At 41.5% G+C, this 20,112-nt stretch overlaps 1 protein-coding gene across 4 annotated transcripts in view; it reads right to left on the bottom strand.

The window, feature by feature from the left end:
• The window catches only part of OPTN (optineurin), a 40,415-nt gene that overhangs the window by 11,013 nt on the left and 9,290 nt on the right, over positions 1-20,112 (bottom strand). For all 4 annotated transcript variants that reach the window (XM_040645412.1, XM_040645411.1, XM_040645413.1 and 1 more), the window contains exons 4-10: positions 16,956-17,138; positions 14,699-14,772; positions 12,709-12,840; positions 5,616-5,718; positions 3,818-3,933; positions 2,268-2,417; positions 1,795-1,888 (exon numbers count right to left, since the gene is read on the bottom strand). In XM_040645412.1, the coding sequence (XP_040501346.1) occupies positions 1,795-1,888; positions 2,268-2,417; positions 3,818-3,933; positions 5,616-5,718; positions 12,709-12,840; positions 14,699-14,772; positions 16,956-17,138 (852 nt within the window). The remainder of the gene's footprint in view (positions 1-1,794; positions 1,889-2,267; positions 2,418-3,817; positions 3,934-5,615; positions 5,719-12,708; positions 12,841-14,698; positions 14,773-16,955; positions 17,139-20,112) is intronic.

The following is a 20,112-nucleotide window of genomic DNA, read 5'->3' on the forward strand; positions in this document are numbered from 1 at the left end:
AGGGAATACAGCTGACCCCTGAACAACGCAGGGGTTAGAGGCACTGAGCCCCTGCAGAGTTGCAACTCCACATGTAACTTTTGACTCCCTAGAAACTTAACTAGTAACAGCCTACGGTTGACTGGAAGCCTTACCAATAACTTAGTGGATTAACACGTAGTTTGTATGTTATATGTATTATATGCTGTATTCTTACAATAAGGTAAGCTAAAGAAAAGAAAATGTTATTAAGAAAATCATAAGGAAGAAAAAATACATTTGTAGTTCTGTATTTTAAGAACTCTGCATATTAAGTGGCCCCCTGCAAAGCCTTTCTGTTCAAGGGTCAATACTATTGTAATAACTCTGTACGGTGACAGATGGAAACTACAAATATGAGCGTTTCATAATGTACGTAAACATTGGATCACTATGTTGGACACTGAAAACTAACATGACATTGTGTGTCAACTCTACTTCAATTCAAAATAAATAAGTAAATAGGTAACAAAAAAATTTACGAGTCCTAGAGAGGAACAATATTCTATTAAAAAAAAAAGAAAAACAGGGATGTCTGGGTGGCTCAATCAGTTAAGCGTCTGACTCTTGGTTTTGGCTCAGGTCATGATCATGGCTGTGGGATCAAGCCCTGTCTCCTCGGGCTCCACACTCAGCAGGGAGCCTGCTTGAAAGATTCTCTCCCTCTGACTCTCTCCCCATTTGTGTGCACTCTCTCTCTCTCAAAATAAATAAAACTTAAAAAAAAAAAAGAAAAACAAAGAGTACATTTATAAGTATATAAAAGCAAAGACCCCTTCTAATTCAAAGCTTCCACGATCTTTACTTATTTATTCCAGCTTCATCCAAGTAAAACTGACAAATTAAATTGTAAGATATTTAGGGGCGCCTGGGTGGCTCAGATGGTTAAGCGTCTGCCTTCAGCTCAGGTCATGATCCCAGGGTCCTGGGATCGAGTCCCATGTCGGGCTCCCTGCTCAGAGGGGAGTCTGCTTCTCCCTTTCCCTCTACTGCTCCCCCTGCTCGTGCTCTCTTTCAGAGACACCCTGACTACCTGTCAGAGTCTTCTCTGACAGTCTGTTAAATAAATAAAATCTTCAAAAAAATAAGTTGTAAGATATTTAAAGTGAAGAACAAGACAATTTGATATGCGTATACAGCGTGAGAGGGTTCCCCCCACCAGGTTAATGAACACGGCTATCGCCTCACACATGGACCCGTTTTTAAACTGCCACACCATGCTAGCGTTATACCAGTGTAAGTGGCAGGCTGGTGAGTCCAGGGTCTCAAGGTCACTGACAGCAGCAAGTTAGCCCTGTGACAGCTCCACGGAGACAACCCCTCCAGTGGCGGCCTGCAGTCTCGCTGTGCCCTGCTCATGTGGGAGCCCAACTCTTGATTTCAGCTCAGGTCATGATCTCAGGGTCGTGGGACTGAGCCCCCAAGTCGGGCTCCGTGCTCATCGGGGAGTCTGCCTGAGATTCTCTCTCTCCCTCTCCCACTGCCCTGCCCCACCCTGCCCTATTTCTCTCTCAAATGATAAATAAATCTTTAAAAAAAAATGCTAAAAGCTTACTCCCTGACTATAGGGCATTAGCGCCATCTTTGCATACGAGGCACATTATACCCGGGTGGAACTTCAGTTCAACACACTTAGACACAAGAAATCAATTATAAACTGAAGAACAACCTTTGAAACAGACTTAGTTAAGGATTAACATAACTATTTTACATATAAAAACGTTTATAGTTTCTGTTCTTTAGGACGCTATGAAAGTCATTTTTTTCTAGGAGTACCTCTTTCCTTTTCAGTTCCTCGAGTGTTTTCAATGAATTATTGTATTCTTGAAGAAGCTTGTTATGTGTCAACTGGAGAGTGGCTAACCTGGACCTATTTAAAAAGAAATTAAGAAATGGAATCTTGGGGAAATATCATAAAAACTTAGTCTTGACTTCCCACCTTCTTCTGAACACTTGACTAGCAAAATCTTCTTTCCCACCTTTACCATCCCACCACCTGCGAGCATTTTCTTACACTCAAAGAAAACAATCTTTCCAAAAAAAAAAAAAAATCAACGTAGATTACAAGTAACTTTACTAATTTTGTTATAATAGGACAAATTTTATCTCCTCAGAGAAGTCTCCCGGTACTCCTTCAAATACATAAAAGAGAAAAATTTTTAATTTATTCTTAAATCCTAATTCCAGTCTTATACAAGTGCTCTTCTATATTCTTGTAGCGAGTGGTCATTCAGTTGTGGGATACTCACTTTTCCTCTTCGGTTTTAGCTTGCTCCATTTTGATTTCTGATCGCATGCTTTCCACTTGTAGCTCCAATTTTTTGTTGTTATAAACAAGCTCTTGCTTTTCATTCAGTTCTGATGGGGTTGCAGAATTTTTCCTTTCAAGGGCCTGACATCTAGGGAAGACCAAAATTTCATGAGGATCAACAACGCTCCTTCGTTTCTCAGTGGCTTTTAAACCAATCCCATGAGTATGTGGCAAATGCAAAGAAATTTAGGATTGCATTTTTCAAGGATTTAATAGTGCAAAGTAAAATATTTTACCCTCCTTGCTTCTTTACTAGGCTAGCAAGTAATATTTCTAAACTTTCACGACTAAACATTAAACAAATGCAGGTCTTTTTTTTTTTTTTGAAAAAAGATTTCTATATTTCTGAACCCTTATGCCTAATGTAAAAAAAAGTATAGACCTAAGACCACACAAGCTATGCAATAACTGTCCTGAGTAGTCATGCAAATATATTTTTGTTCTCCAGACACAGACCAAAATAGTAACTGGCTAAAGGTGCTTTTCATATTGTGATCCATGGGTATCTTCAATATTTTAAAAAGTGTGGGTTCTGTTAAACATAAAGAATATGACTTCTGACAAAGATTTAATAAGGGAAAAGGAAGTGTCCTAAGTTCTCTTAAAGATGAGAAAGAGAATTTCAATATAATAAGAGCAAATATGAACCAATGGTTGCTCTATGCAAGGCATTAACACCAAGCATGGTAAACATCTCAAAACGCCGTTATGAAGTAGGGCTAATGATGCACATTTTACAAATGATAATACTAGGCCTCAGAGAGCTTCAATAAATAACTTGCCCAAGGTAATACCACAGATAAATTCAGATCCATGCTTCAACTAAGTCTACGTGTCCAGTCCCTGGCTTTGTTAGCTGCTGGGCTGTGCCAGGTTACCCTAATACGGTATAGCCTCGGGAAGTCTAACTCTAAGGCAACGGACACTCATGTATTGTGCTGGACATAAGTTTGCCAACGAATCCAAAAGAACATCAACTTCGTTTTTTAAAATTTTGGGTAACTTGCTATAATAAGAAAAACAAGCAAATGCAAAGTTCTCAACTTAAATATTAGCTTTCATAATTGATTGAAAATGAATTTTTCCCCCAATAAATCTCAATTTTTTTCCCCAACAAATCTCACTCAAGTTCTTCTTTCTCCTTGCAGCTTTCATTTATTTTGCTTACGTCAATATTGTCAGCTCAGGTAAGGAAATCTGGCTTACTGCTTTTTCACAGGTCCTCACATAGGCTATAGTACACGTAATAAACATCCCTGAACAGCAGAATCAGATTTCCCTGGGCCCCATTCCCCCGTATTACAAGTATTTTATATTTATAAATGAACCTGTGCATTAATTTCGACGTTAGTGTTTGCTGAATTCATATTTTAATTAGGTTTCTATTTTTCTTCTAGTAACACAGTAACAAAATGTTTTTACATAGTAGTATATTTCATAAAAATGTCTATTTTCTGAAGGAAACTAGAATTCATCTCTCATTCTTACTTCTCTTGAAGTCTCTTCTTCATTAGCTCAGCCTCACTGAGTTTCGTATGAGCCTCTTGAAGCTCCTTAAATAGAGTTGTCACCTGAAGGTTCAACGTCTCCACTTCACTTCCAACCTGTCATTCAGAAAATCCCAAACACACACATGTGATTTGGATCAGAGAACAAATGAACCAGTTTGTGAGAAAACTGTGTGAACCATCAGCATCCAACTAAGACTGACTGGGGAACTGATTAAACTTTTGATAATTAATGCTGCAAATATCTTCCATGAAAAGAAATGTTTTAGATACAACTCTGTTTCCTTATATGTCTATATTTATTAATTATATATAACATTTTATATTTCATAATATGTAACTTCTATGTATAACCACTAATACATATGGCAATATTTATATATAAAACTTTTTTTTAATAACTGATCAATTTGGATGCACTGTGATAATGACCTTATCATAATTTTTCTTTTCCCTGTAGACATGTGTGCAATTTATTTAAAGGGAAGAAGAACTGTCTCCTTTTTGATTCTGGCAACCCAAGAACATTCCCTCTTAAGACTCGTAGGGGCCAAAATTCACACAAACATTCCCAGATGTTAAGGCTTTAGGTTTTGCTAATTTCTGCTCACCCTTTATCATACCTCAGTTAATCCCGATTGGGGTTCAGGGGATCATAGAGCACAGCAGTGTCAAAGCACAATCTAATTACCCAGAGAGCAGCTTATGCCCAGAGTCCTTGGCTGATTAATGTCTCTAGTTTATTCCACGCTTTTCATTGAACTGCGTTTTCCCTGGCAGCTCCAGATTGGGTGTCAGTGAGCTTTATGGTGCCTTGGAAAACTCAGTACTCCTCTATTACTGGTTGTCAAATTGGTTTCAGTCAACAACACACTATGACTCCAGGGTCGTCTCTTCATCTCAGTGTTTTAAATCTTCTCTGGTCTCTTGAAGTAGGAGATTCAGCGCAGAGCATGGCATACAGTAGGCATTCACCATATATTGTTGAATAAATGAACTGGCTGAAGTGAGCATCTTACACAAATGTCTTTCACGTCGACGACTGCAGCTCTTACAACTCTCTGCCTTCGTCCACCCTCCCTAAGCTTAAGACTGTGTGGCAGGCTCCAACGCACATCTGTGAGGTGCCACCAAACACTGGCTACAGAAACATGACCCTTTTCATTCAAACTATTTCATTCAAACCAGTAGTAGGGTAGAACTGAGATCTTTCAATTCTATCTCAAGTTTCTGAGTCATAGTCTCAAAACATCTCATTATAAAGTGGACAAAATTCTTTTCTCCACTAGAGGGCCTGTTCACTCACAAAGTTAGGAGAGAAAAATCAGTCAAGAAGAGATAGAGGCTCAGTGGGTTGGGCGTCTGACTCTTAATTTCGGCTGGGGTCCTGATCTCAGGGTCATGAGATGGAGCCCTGTGCTGGGCTCCGCCTTCTATGGACAGTCTGGTTGGGATTCTCTTTCTCCCTTTCCCTCTGCCCCTCCCCCCACTCATGCACCCTCTTGCTCTCTAAAATAAATAAATAAATCTTAAAAAAAAAAAAAAAGAAGAGATAGAGGTGTGATTCCTTAGAATCACTGGGATAGGAACGCATCTCACTACAATTTACTATGAATGAAATTCAAATCAGGACAAGGAAATAGAAGAGAAATAGAATATATGCAACATTAAAATTATTTCTATTTCTAAAGCTAATAACAAAGCACAAGACTTGACTTCAGATATGATTCTTAGGTCCATTGGGGGTGTGACAGCAGCCTTAGAACCTGGGTACCCACAGTTTCTGGACCTTTCTCCTCTTCTTTCTCTTTTCCTGTGCTCCCCTCTGTCTGGGTCTCAACCTCAGAATGATCACTGGCTTTCTTTTCAAAATATGAAACTCTGAAAAATATAGAATATGGAAAAGTTACTTTCTCTTTGGTTTCTTTTGGTTTCAATTGCAGAAGCACTAAAAAGAATATTGTCCAAAATTTGGATAAAGGATTGGGGGTTTCAAAATCTCCCTGCATTCGCTACATTAACCTTTTTGGGTTAAGCTCTCATCCTAAAATTGGCTAGACGTGATTTAAGGGATGAAATCATGCAGAGGTAAAAGGTGGGCATAAATCATCCAAAACACTGAAAAACACTGCCTCTTTTCATGTAACAGTAACAGACAGAAATATTTTTAAAATGTCTTTGTGTGTACATATGTGCATGCATGTGTGTTACACTGAGTGTGTGTCCCTTCATAAGGGTTCAGAAGAGAAAGGAAGTCTTTTTGGACCCACCTAAGTTCACAAGTCCTTAAAAACAAACAAATGTACCGACATTCTTACACTGAATCATAACCGTTTACACGAAAGCCAGCCCAATGCAAATGAAACAAGAAGAGATTTCTGGTTAAAGATGGTGAACTGAATATACACATGGGATTTTTCTCCCACCCTGAACCCCACCAAAATGACTTTTAAAAAGCTTTTTATGTACAAGAACAAAGAGAAAGGGAGAAGAAATAACAGCAAGAAGATTTGGGGGGCACGGCTATGAGTGGGAACTGACTTGGCAGCCCAATAAGGCTGGGTCTGAAGCCAACAGTGGGGAAAGCCAAGATGTAACCTGATCGACACTGTGGGAGGCAGAAGGCTCAGGAGTCAGTGAGATCAGGTACCTCTGGACATGGGGACAGAGGTGGGGCCTGTTTAAGAGGGACTGGAAGTGGTGCCTGGGTGGCTCAGTCAGTAGGGCGTCTGACTCTTGATCTCTGGGTTGGGAGTTCAGGCCCCACATTGGGCTCCATGCTGGGTGCGCAGCCTACTTAAAAAAAAAAAGAGCGTCTAGAATATCACAAAATAAAGGGTTTCTGGGTTCAGACATTAGTCAGATATGAGACGTGGGTTCTTCTGTAAGGGGAACTTACACACAGAACATTAAGACCCTCAGTCACCTTTTTCTACTCATCTCAAGAAATTCGGCATTTGAAAAATACCCTCCAGGCAGGAGGCTGGAAGAGTGTCCTCTGGAGTATGTAACCAGGATAAGGGAAAAGATTTAAAGTTTCTGACATGGGGCTTCCCCAAGGAAACCTCCCAGCCAGATATCCCTAGATGAATACCCAGAGCTTCAATCAGCTTCTAACACCCTGTAATCCTGCTACATCTGGTCCAACAGCCAAGATGGCTAGATATTTAAGGAAAACCTTCATATGAAACAGAAAAAACTTACTGAAAATAGAATATGCCAGTGGGGGGGGGCGTCAAAAATATCACTAATATCCTTAGAGATATGAGGAAACATACAACCACAAAAAAATGGAACACAATAAAAAAGGAATGCTCAAAGGTTCTCCCCCACAAAAAAGGGAAGATGAAAGTTGATCAAATTTATCAGAAGGGAGAAAAAGGGGGGGACAGAAAAAGGGAACAAGGAGTTAAGAAAATTAGAGGAGATCCAATTCAAAATAATAGTAATGCTAGAAAGAGAGAACAAAGAAAATTGAAGGCAAGAGATTATCGCTAAATTAATTCAAGATCATCTTTCAAGAATTGAAGGACATGAGTTTGCAGAATGAAAGAGCCCAAGAGTGTCCAGAACAAACAGGTGAAAAATAGGCTCACACCAAAGCACGTGAGAAGTATCATCCCCAAAGATGAGCGACCAGAATGGCAGTGGGTCTCTCAGCATTAACACCAGAAGCTAGGACACAATGAAACAATGTTTTTAAAATGTGGAGGGAAAATTATATCTGATTACAGAATTCTATATCCAGCCAAACTGTCCATGAAGAATAAAGGCAGAAGGAGAGATTTTTAGATGTGCGGGTCTCAGAAGATATACTGCCCATATATTCTTTTTCAGTAAGTTAGTGGAAATGTGGTGAGCTCTGTTTGAAAAAACAACAAGAAACAACATTTAGAAAGAGTAGGAAAGGCATTGGATTCAGGAAACGTGATGGAACACCGGAGAGCTGAAGGAATTCCTCAGGGCAGAGGCAAAGGGAGATGCCAAGATGAGCGCCATGAGGCGGGACCTAGAAAGCTAGTCGGCCAGACTCCAGAGAGAATACGACTAGACTACTAACATGTCTGAATGTATCTGAGAGGTTTCCTCATTGGGGAAGAGCATGGGGAAACTGAACAAATTTTAAAGATGTAATTATGCACACAAGTAAAAAAGAAAAAAAGAAAAGAAAACCAGGTTGTATAAAAAAAGGAAAAATGTTTGGGGCACAGAACAGAGCTCAACTGAGTACTCCCTGTGTGCGCCTAATAACGTAATCACTGAGTAGTTCTAATTAAATTTCAGTATAGCCAGTTTTGGAGGTGGAGCAGGTAAGCCGGGTCCAGAAGCATCTGTGTGTGCAGTGGGAAGTCAACAGATTGTGCTCACAACAGGGGGACAACTCAGTAGCAATTTAAGCCTGGTGCATGGAGGGAAATATCAAAACGGTCACAACCATCGCAAATTGCCAAACCTAACTGGTGCACAGGCACTATTTCCCGCTCAGCCAGATAAATGGGTTACGAGCCAGCTGCTGTGGGGTTGATGGATGGGCCTTTTTCACGCCACTCATGTATGACCCAGGGCTCTGATCTACATTTGAATTACTGCTTATCTTACTTTTCTAGGGCAATTTTTCATCTTGGACTTGCTTTACCTGCTGCTGCTTGATTCTCTTGAGCCACACTTCCTATACACTTTCCCCCTTTTTACTTGCTGCCAGTTTAAATTTGTTTAGAAAACACAAATTACATGAAATATGACTCCTGGAAAACAATGAGGAAAAAAAAAGAGACAAATCTACAATCCCCTTTCCCCACAAATTTCTTGAAAGTTTTCAGAAAAAAATTTTACTGTCTCTACGCCTATTTGTCATGATTAAGGAAAATAGTTGAAGACTCACTTGTTTGAGAAAGAGACGTGTTAGGTCTTGGGATGTGTTTTCATCGTATCCTATACAGCATGTAAACCAAGCTGGTCTGTCCAGATATCAGGGATTTTATTTCTTGGGTTTCAGTTCTGCCATAGCGAGGGGGATATCATCATCCTGATACCCACCCACTGGACATGAGTCTTGGCAACTACTGTTGACTTACCAGTTGTTAAATACTGAGAGAAGGCTGGCTCACAGAGTGGAGATTTAATGCTTTTGAGAAAGGGACCCTTTACAGGTGGGAGACTAAACACAGCCATCTCAAAGGCACGCCTGACTCCCTAGCACCATCCAAAGAGCGATAGCTGCAGAGAGGGCTGTAATTAATCTGAAAGCAGGAATTATATATATCATATGAACGAAGAGGAGGTATAATTAGCAAATTCCCAAACTGACACTTTCATCATGAAAGTTAATCATGTTGTCTAAGTACAGATGAATTACTGGCCAAACTTGACTTCTGAGAATGGTGTACAGAACACAGGAAGGGTAAAGGTGCCCACAAAATACAAATAGGCTGATTATTCATGGCTAGTAAAGGTCTCCTTCAAAGCATAACATCTTCCCTTTAAAAACCAGCTGTGGTAATTAAGGTGTAAAAAGAGTGCTTTTATCTATCTATCTATGCATTGTTACTATGTTTTAGGATTTCTTTAAAAGATAGGACAAATATCTTGCTCCATTAGAATACATGGTACTGGTCTCCTAGAAGTCAACCTTTGAAATTTTCTAAGGGACAACAGTAGGATACGGGGTAAACCTAGGATTCAGAGCCAGTGCGTCCTCTGCACCTTTTGAAACGAGCTATCAAATAAGTCATTGGACCAATGTTGACGTGTCTTCCAGGTTAACCTCACCTGAATAAATAACTTATGTTTCATATTTTATGAAAAGATCTTTCTATAGTTAAAAATTTCAACTGTTTCAGGTGCACCTGGGTGGCGCAGTTCGTTAAGCGTCCTACTCTTGGTTTCAGCTCAGGTCCTTATCTCAGGATTGTGAGACTGAGCCCCGCACTGGGCCCCATGCTCAGGGTGGAGTCTGCTTGACACTCTTCCTCTCCCTGTCCCTTAGCCCCTCTCCCCCTCCCTAAAATAAATAAATCTTAAAATTTAAACTGCTTCAGTTAGAAAGTACTCCTCATAGTGCTGTAATTTTAAGATTAATAAGCCATTTATAACGTCTGAGAGAATTAATTATGTCACAGTATATTTATGATTAAATGCTGCAATCGCTGGAGTCCTAAAACTACTGCATAACCTCTCCCATGTCCTACATGGTTTAGCACTTTGCATTTCTAAGAAGTGCATTTGCACATAGAAATTCATTGTCTTCACAACTCTATAACGTAGATGAATTTTACCCCAAAGTGTGTGTGTGTGAGGTTACATGTATACCATATTCTATGAGGCCAGTATTTCCCTTACACCCAAACCAGACAAAGACATTACAAGGAAAGAAAACTATGGACTGATACCCCTTATGAATAAAGATGCAAAATTCCTTAAGAAAATTTTAGCAATCCAAACTAGCAACATATAGAAAGGATTATACATCATGACCAAGTGGGATTTACCCAGGAATGAAAGGTTGGTTTAACATGTGAAAATCAATCACTTAATACATCATATTAACAGAAGTTTAAAAAACCATTAATCGTCCCCATAGACATGGAAAAAGCATTTCACAAAATCCAAAACCCTTCAGGATAAAAAGTACAAAAAAAACAGAAATAGAAGGGAGCTTCTCAACATGATAAACACATCTATGAAAACCTGCAGCTAACATCATACTTGACGGTAAAAGGCTGAAGGCTTTACCCCCTAAGACAAGCATGTTTCCTTTCTCCACTTGTACTTAACACTGTGCTAGAGATTCTAGCCAGGGAAATCATGCAAGAAAAAGAAATACAAGGTACTGTTGTTGGTAAGGAAGAAGTAACACTATCCCTTTGCAGATGACATGATCTTGTACAAAGGAAATCCTAAAGAATCCACCAAAAAAAATTAGTGCTAATACATGAGTTCTAGCGAGGTTTCAGGCTACAAGATCAATGTACAACATACAAAAAACTCAGTGGTATTTCTATACACTAGCAAAGAATACTCCAAAAATGAAATTAAGAAAACAATTTAATGTACGACAGTGCTAAAAAGACTAGAAATCATAGTAACAGATTTTGAAAAGTAGTTTAGGACCTGTATACTGAAAATGACAAAACATCATTGAAATACATTACAGATGACCTAAATAACTCTATGGGTTATCTGTCATGGATCAGAAGATTTAATGTTGTTAAGATGGCAATGCTCCCCAAACTGAACTCCAGATTCAATGCAATCCCTAACAAAATCCCAGCTGGCTTTTCTTTTCTTTCTTTGTTTTTTTTTTCCCCCAGAAATTAACAAACCTATCCTAAGATTTATACGGAAAAACAAGAAACCCAGGATAGCCAAAACAATCTTTCAAAGTTGGAGAATCCACACTTCCTGATTTCAAAATTTACTACGAAACTGTAGTAATCAAGACAGTGTAGCAGTAGCAAAGGATAAACATATAGATCAAAGCAATAAAACCGAAGGTTTAGAAATTAATCTTTACATGATGGCCAACTGATTTACACCAAGGGTGCCAACGCAGTTCACTGAGGGAAAGAATGGTCTTCTCAACAAATGGTGTTAGGGTGACTGGATATCCACACACAAAAGAATGAAGTTGGACCCCGACCTCACACCATACACACAAATGAACTCAAAATGGATCAGAGACCTAAATGTAAGAGCGAAAACTATAAAGCTCTTAGGAGAGAAAACGTAAGAGTGAATCTTTGTGACCCTGGGTTAGTCAATGATTCATTAGGTACGACACCAAAAGCACAAGTGACAAAAGAAAAATAGATAAAGTGGACTACATCAAAATAAAAAAATTTTTTGTGCTGCCAGTGAGAACACCCAGGAGGTAAAGAGGTAATTCAGAGAATGGGAGAAAATATTTGCAAGTCACATACCTCATAAAGGATTTGCATCTAGAATACATAACGAACTCTTATGACTCAGCAATAAAACGGCAATCCAATTTTTTTAAATGGGCAAAGGATTTCAATAGATATTTCTTCAAAGAAGATACACAAATGATCAACATGAAAAGATGCTCAACATTATCAGCCATTAGGAAAATGAAATCAAAATCACAATGAGACACCACTTCACAATTCATGAGGATGGCTATAATCAAGAAGACAGACAATTACAAGGGTGAAGGAGGATGTGGAGAAAAGTAGAACCCTCATACATTGCTGGTGGAAACGCAATATGGCGCAGCCACTGTGGAAAACAGTTGTAGTCCCTCAACCTATTAAACCCAGAGATGCCAATGACCCAGTAATCCCACTCCTGGGTCCCAGAGGATTAAAAATCCCAGAGGATTAAAAAAATATATACCCACACACACACACAAAAAAACCTGTGCAAGAATATTTAGAGCAAACATTATTCAAAATAGGCAAAAAGTGGGAACCGAACTGTTCACCAACTGATGAGTAAACAAAATGCTAACTAGTCACACAATGGACTGTTATTTGGCAACAAAAAGAAGTGAAGAACGGAGACAAGCTACAACGTGGATGAACTCTGAAAGCATGATGCTAAATAAAATTAGTCAATCGCAGAAGACCACATATTATATGGTTCCACTTAAATAAAATGTCCAGAATAGGCAAATCTGTGGAGACAGAGAACAGATTACTGGGAGGAATGAGGAATCGTTGTTAATGGGTACTGGGTTTCTTATTTGGAGAAAAAAATGTTCCAAAATGTGGTTATGGCTACATAACTGTGAATATTCTAAGTAATACTGAAATGTATACCTTAAATGGGTGGATTACCTGGTGTCTTAATTTTATCTCAAAAAAGCTGTTAAAAAAAGCAACATATGCATATTTCAAGTTACCTATTTCATACCTTTCTTTGGCTTCCTTGAGTGCAATTTCAAGCTTCTCCACCTTCTGGTTTTCTTCCCTTAGACAAAGCAGGAGTTGGCTCACAGTTAATTTCTCAAATTCCAAATTCCTGGTTCCTTCTGTAGATTTGTTCCTACATCAAGAACAGAATAAAGATTAAAACGTTTTCATCAGAAAACACAAATGTCAAAGTGTCTAAGAATGTAACTGGAACCAATGTAAAGGAACCGCTTTCCGGAACACTCTCCAAATAATTCTCATTTACAGACCAAACGCAGCTGGCCTTGCGACCACCAGGCCCACACTCCTCCACGCTTTCCGGGAAAGGGGTGCGGACTCTGGGGTAGGCTCCCCTTGCACTGCACGTGCTCACTTCCTCCAAATAGCCAGTGTGCCCACATCATCAGACCCCAGCACCCCCGGGAATGTTGGAGCAGAGGTGGCCCTGGATTCCGGTGCCTGGCCTTCCTAGCCTCAAAGAGGACCACAGTCATACAAAGTACACAAACACACGTGCTGCCTGGCAACATGCAGACTGCTGGCCTTTCTCCAACTTGATATTCTCAAGCCAAGAGAAGAACTATCTTTTGTTTCTTGATTTCAAATAATTACAGCAGAAATGTAGGCACTGCTGATATGTGAAATATTTTCCTTGATTTCGAAATCTGATTATATCAAGAAGCGGCTGGATGACAAACAAAACCAGGACCACTGTGCAGCAGCTACACTTCAGGGGTGATGCTCGTGTTCAAGGTCACATGTCTCATAAACAGCTGGGATTAAATCCCAGTTCTCGACTCCGAACTCCACACCCAGAAATCCATCTCTGACTCCTTAATATACCTTCAAATGAGGTAAGGAAGCTGTTCCTAAAACATAACTGTGGCTCGGGGCGCCTGGCTGGCTCAGTCAGAGGAGTGTGTGTCTCTTCATCTTGGGGTCGTGAGTTCGAGCCCCATGTTGGGTGTAGAGATTACTTAAAAATAAAATCTTAAATAAACCCAAAAAACAAAAGACAATCTGTGGCTTAAAAGAAGAAGTGGTTTTAGCAGGTGGATATAAATGAGGAGGAAGTGGCTTGGAAATGTCAAACAGGGCTTTCTTCTTTCCTACCACTTCCAGGAAGTCTTTCAATATTCATAAAAACAGTAGGGGGGAAAGCTGAGGAACTGCTAAGTAAGCAAGAGAGTAACTTTCGTTTATGCCAACTGCCCTGTTTGGTGAAAGACTATTAGCTAACAATTATTTTCTCCCTGATGCAAGGGCTTGGGAGCACAACTGGGGAAAAAAACCCAGCCCATTTTCATGTTTTGTAAGTACATTTGTCCCGTTAGGGAAAAACAGGTATTAAAAGCCTATGAGAGAAGAGATTCCTAGAGAAATTTTCCAATAACTGTCTCTTTCAAATAGACTAATCCAGCAGGAACCTGCTTCCAGGGGATGAGCCAACAGCCCATTCCAGGTGATAGTCTCCAATGCCCAGCCCCTCTGTCATCTCTTCTGCCAAGACCACCACCCCCCCGCCCCCGGCCATTTAAGATGCCTGCTTCCTAATGTCTCCTTGGAACAGGTCAAGTTGAGACTCCACAGGTAAGACACCTGGACACTGGATAAGACTGTGACTCAGAGCACTCACAGTCGTCCCTGGAGGAGATTACTCGGGATCAGTCACCTGGGTTTACCCTCGGGAACGAACAGGGAGGACAAGATGATAACGTCCCACTTACAGAGCTGCACAGCCCAGGCCAGGTCAAACTGTACCAATAAACAAATCAGCAAGCCTGAGTCTTTTGATTAAGAACCAGTTTGTCTTCACTTCTCCTCTTACGGGAGATGAAACCAGACATTCTTAAAAATGTCCTGGCGTAAATTAGTAAGAATCGATTCTTGCAGCCCAGGGTGTTTGACCTCCCAGCGGCGGGCTGCAAGTGACAAACTGCCTGGGGGTGGGGGTGGGGGGTGTCCGCCAGCCCTAGCCCTTCTTCACATACGTGTCAACGGAATCAGTTCTTGCGGGCCCAGGACTTGTCCTGATTTCTCTCACTGCCACATCTGCTTCTCCTTCCTGTAAAGGCAGAAATGAAAGGGCTTTACCGTGATAATGTCCGCAAGACAAATTCTTTATCAAACGAGAAAAAGGCAAAAGATGAAGAATTTTGATGACCTGCAACCCAAGGAAGCTACCGACATTTAAATGTGAAATGTTTCAACGAGGTCACGGAGATGGAATGGGGTTTTACCCTTCCCTCACCCTGCACACCCTGTCAGGATTATAAATATCTAGGCCAAGGCGTGAAGATTGGTCTCTCATCCAGAACAGTCAACCTGACCCCGAACACATGAAAACTTATCTCCTCCTTCTCCTTGGCAGTTCGTTCCCTTCTTTCCCAAGTTAAGGTCACATGGAGGTAGGGACACCTCCACACACCTTCCCTGTACAGGCCTTTAAAATGCAAAATGTCAGAACTTGCTGAAGCAATGTTGAAAAAGAGGCTGTCTTCGGTGCGCAAAGCTCACAAAGCACGAAGCTGGCTTCTAGCAGAAATTTGTATACATTGTGGGTCATTTAAGGGAACAAGAAGTCTAAGAGTGGTTACATGATTTGAAAGACATTAATATTCCAATGAGCTAGAGGGAAAATCTTCCAAAAATGCATCAACAAAGATGGTTCTAGATAATTCTGATTGTCTACATTTTTCCTGAATCTTGAGTAGTGTTTTCCAGTTCACAGAAGCTACGCATGATTATGCTAAAGATAACTGTCACTCATCACATCAGTGAAGGAGCGTATTATGCTAACCATGCACCCCAAGGGAAGAAGCCTCATTTGGAAACTTCTCATACGCTCCTTGGCCTTCCTGAATTTTGCCAGCTATCTGCAGAAGGTGAAAGCTGTTTGATCAAACCTGTGTTTCATTATCTTTGGTCATCTGCAGAAAGGGTACTCTGGCAAAGTGTGCTTTCCATTTGGTATTTTAATTCTCCTGATTTCGGCTGCTATGAACGCACCCCAAGATGTATCAGGGAGCACGGATGGCAACGTTACTAAGAGCCATTTCCCCATCCTACTATTCTGCAGTGCAGCAAACGAACAGGAAAGCAAAGAAAGTCACATGCTAATAATCCCGACACACCCAGGAGTTCCATTCTTACAAGCTCCCCATGCATTATCTACAAGGTACATTTTTCCCTCTCAGAGACACGATCTCTTTTTCTATGTCAGATGTACGGTTTGGCAAAGCTAAAATGCCAGTGTGCTATCACAGAGGATCTTATCCTGGTGTGTTTTTCTCCTTTGCTATTCAGTGCCTTTGAGCAGCGATGGAGGACAGGCCCCTCTGTGGCTCATGGACCTGCCCTGCTCCTTGCTAGGACCGCCCGCACACCCAGATGCGGCCACAGCAGACACTCCTCATGTGCTCAGGAACGGGCCGGCAGGCGCCCCTTCACTGAGCTTACTTCGTTTTCGGTTCCGCGTGGCAGACACCGGGGGCTTCACACTCAGCTCCTGCAGGTGCCCAGGCAGCTGCTGTCAGAAGCGGGGGTAAAGCCAAGGTCGACCCTCAACCACAACCCCAGAGGCTCTGCTCTTTCTTTTCTTTACTTCTTGTTTTTTATAAACCAAGGTTCCCTGCAAGGCTTGTCTGAGAAGTGTGATAAGGCCGTCAGTTTACTGCATCTGCTCGTGACTCAGCTCCCCTGAGTACAGTGCTGGACACAGCTGAGGACCTGCTCTGAAAAAGTTTATGTTTTCTGTTTTGGTTTTTTAGATCAGTCACAAAAATGTCTGATTTGTCAGTACCTATGGGAGGGAAAAAAAACCCCTATTTCTTTTGTCATAAAAGGTAATCAATATTCTTCCATTTCAGGCGTGATAACCCTCACGAGTATTATACTTTTTTTTTTTTTTCTGAGAGAGACAGAGAGAGCGCATGTGCAAGCAGGGGTAGGGGTAGAGGGAGAGAGAGAATCCCAAGCAGGCTCCACGCTCCAAGCAGGATCTCATGACCCCAAGATCATGACCTGAGCCGAAATCAAGAGTCAGACGCTTAACTGACTGCGTCCCCCAGGTGCCCCTGGATTATGTCCTACTTAAAAACAGGAGCCAATTTATCTTGGTGATATTGACGTTCAAACACTCCCCCTCCCCGGTTGGCTTCGGTGTGTTGAAAAGACATGGTGCTAACCTAGGTGTCTAGGTGAGGTTTTATAATTTTCTTAAAACAAAGTCAAAACCAGGACACTTACAGCTATCCTGATTTCAACAAAGGAGTCTTCAGAGGGGCCGCCCGAGTTCAGCTTGAGCTGTAGTTCAGACACAATCCCCAGCAGATCCGCCTTTTCAGCTTGGAGATAGGCCACCTGGGTCTTCAGCTGTTCCAGTCCCTGGTGTGCTTCTGCCTTGGGGGCTCTGGGGTCCCCAGTGGGATCCTGGAAATGAGGGGAGCAAAGTGAATCAGTGACTCAAACTAACACCTGGTCATCAAACTCAAGTGTCCCCACACCCATGGCAAGGCAGCTATGCTTTATGGTAGAAAATTCTAGCCTTTTCTTGGTGATATCTTTTGATATAACACTTCAAATAGAAAATTTTACATTATTATATTATATCCAAACAATAGAAAGTTAAAATAACCTCATGACAAGAAAGAAAGGCTTCCTCAGCACATGGGATAATCTTGATTATGAAAATAACCAATCAGACTTTGACAGTGGCAGACTCGTAAACTGTAATCCAAAACCCCAGAAAATAAGGACAAAAAGGTGCCAAAATTAACCTCTTGCCTTTTCTTTTTCCCTCCAACAAAGGCAGACCCACCCCCCGACTCTCCCCATACTCATCATGTACAGTTTGAAACCAAAGCACCAAGACATTGCATTACTTGACACAAGTAGCAAAAGACAATGAAAAGGCCAAAGTTCTCCCAGGCACGAAGGCTGGAGGCTGTTATACTTCAGGTTGGTGTGTTTAGGTTGCTAAAAGTAAGCCCAGGGAGAAATAAGAAAACTGAAAATTTGGAGGCTGCTACTAAAGGTAAAAAAATTAAATTTCAGCCTACATAAGTATGAATAATAAATACTCATATTTCACTAATACCAAATATGTGCTGTGTTCCTCTTGTTACAATTACTACACATGACAAAGCTGTAAGAGAAGGGGCCTGTTTAGATGCGGTGTTTTCACTTGGAAGCAGAGAAAACAGATTCCAGTCCACACCCTGCTAATCGCTGAGTACGATGCCCTGAGCAGATTCGCTTAACGTTTTGGCCTTGGTTTCCTCAGGTGAGAAAGGAAGATGTGGTCCCACGTGGTCTCTGTGGTCCCTTCCAGCTGTGACCTATGGGGCCTCTGCGATTTCCTCCTCAGGAAACCTTCACTGCTTTTACGGGCATGGTGCCACCCAAAATATATACTCGAGATTATCAAAGAATTACAACACAACGATATTCTCTCTCTCTCTCTCTCACACACACACACACACACATGCACACGCACATGCACACACACAGCCATCTCTGTGATAGATTTCCTAAGGAACTGGAAACAGACCCAAAGGCTGTTAGCAGAACCAAAAAGCATCAGAAAGGATACGCATAAACCAGTTGGTCCATGAAATACTAAAACCTGGAGGGAAAGATATTAACACGCAGCATGGGAGTGTCTCTCACACCAGTGAGATCTCGCTCTTCCTTCATGGGGAGCAGTGTTCCCTTGCCAGGAAATGACCACAGTCCTGAGAGAAAAGAACTCATTGTGAAGCCGAGGAGTTAGGTGTGCAGGGAAAGGTTATCAGCCTGGGCATCCTCTCTTGGTAATGACTCATCCCAAAGAAACGTAACTGTGAAAGGGGTGGAAAGAGTCTAAGGAGAGGCACTGCTTAGCCTGGAACTAGGAAGCAAGCAGGTAAGGGCAAGGCCATGCTCTATTAGGAATGTTCACATTTTCCTGCTGGACCCCTCTGAGGACATTTTAAAGAATGGATTTTTTTTTTTAAGAGAGAGCAAGCGCATTAGTTGGGCGGTGGCAGAGGGAGGGAGAGAGAGAATCCTAAGCAGGCTCCACACCCAGTGTGGAGCTGGGTGCAGGGCTTGACCTCATGACCCCGAGATCGTGACCTGAGCTGAAATCAAGAGTCAGACACGCAACTGACTGACCACCTGGGCACCCCAGAATGGATTTTTAAAACCACCTTGGCGTAAGAGTAGGAAACAGAGTTTTAAGCAAGTGTCTGAGGATGATGGATGGATATAAGGCCATGATTCTAGAATCTCAGATTTGTCAGGTTAATTTTCTTTTTTGCAAGGGTGAGGATCTCTTCATTATCCTCGGGAAATTCTGAATCTACTTATATGGCCATAAAACACCTCACAAGATAACCTTTAAAATCTCTCTTCATTTTACTACTGAGACTCTTTTCATTCCCTTCCTGGACTAGAACTCACATGTTTTATTCTCTCTGATCAACCTCAACTCCATGATTTGTTACTGTCTTTCGTCACTTCCGAGTGCCTGCCATTGACGTTCCTGCAACACAACAGCTCTCCTTGCGTACTTACATCATGTCTCCATCTTGCTGTCCCGGAAATCTGCCCGGAAGAAACATCCAGCTAATGACCTCAGCCTAGCAATCTGTACCATTACAAATTAACAAGTTCTCTCTACAGAGGATAATAATGTGTAATTCTGTGAAATTGGACAGAACCATGAAAACCTCAGCCTCACCCTGAGGATCAGAAGGCAGATCTCCAAAAGAAATTCCCTATTCCCTTTTGTTGTGCGGCACAGAACACGTGAGAGGCCCTGGTGGCTGGAGGGGATTCCCTGGAGAGACCACAGCAAGGATGGGTCAGCAAGAGTGAGAAAAGTCAGAGGCTGTGAGAGCTTTAAGTCGGGAAGATGACGGCCTAAATTCCACAAATCACCTCAACCAGCCCACAAAATAAAAATCAAAAAAGAGGCAGGGAGGCAACAGGTACATTTTTGGGGGAGAAGGCTGATGACCAAGATTTTTAAAGAGCCATAAGTGTCTCTTTGTCCAAGTATCCATGTCCTCTGTCCCAAGGACCAGCTTCTGAGTCCTGCTTATAGCTTGTTTCAACTATCTTCTGCATTGAAAGAAGCCATCCAGAGCTCCAGCTGCTGTTCTCAACTTCTTTCAATACTGGGACTTTTTAGGAAAACCCATACACTGACTGTTTCAAGCAGATAAACTGCTTCTGGAAGCTTCTTTCTGGGCCTCAATGTGATAGGCCCCAACAGGTGATGCCAACTGTCAGCTCACATCCCAAAAGCCAAAGGAGAAAAACAGTGTAAGATATTTTCTGGGGCGCTTGGGTGGCCCAGTCAGTTAAGCACCTGACTTCGGCTCCGGTCATGATCTTGGGGTCCTGGGATTGAGCCCTA

The sequence above is a fragment of the Ursus maritimus genome, unplaced genomic scaffold (genome assembly GCF_017311325.1).
Source record: "Ursus maritimus isolate PB19 unplaced genomic scaffold, ASM1731132v1 scaffold_31, whole genome shotgun sequence".
NCBI lineage: Eukaryota > Metazoa > Chordata > Mammalia > Carnivora > Ursidae > Ursus > Ursus maritimus.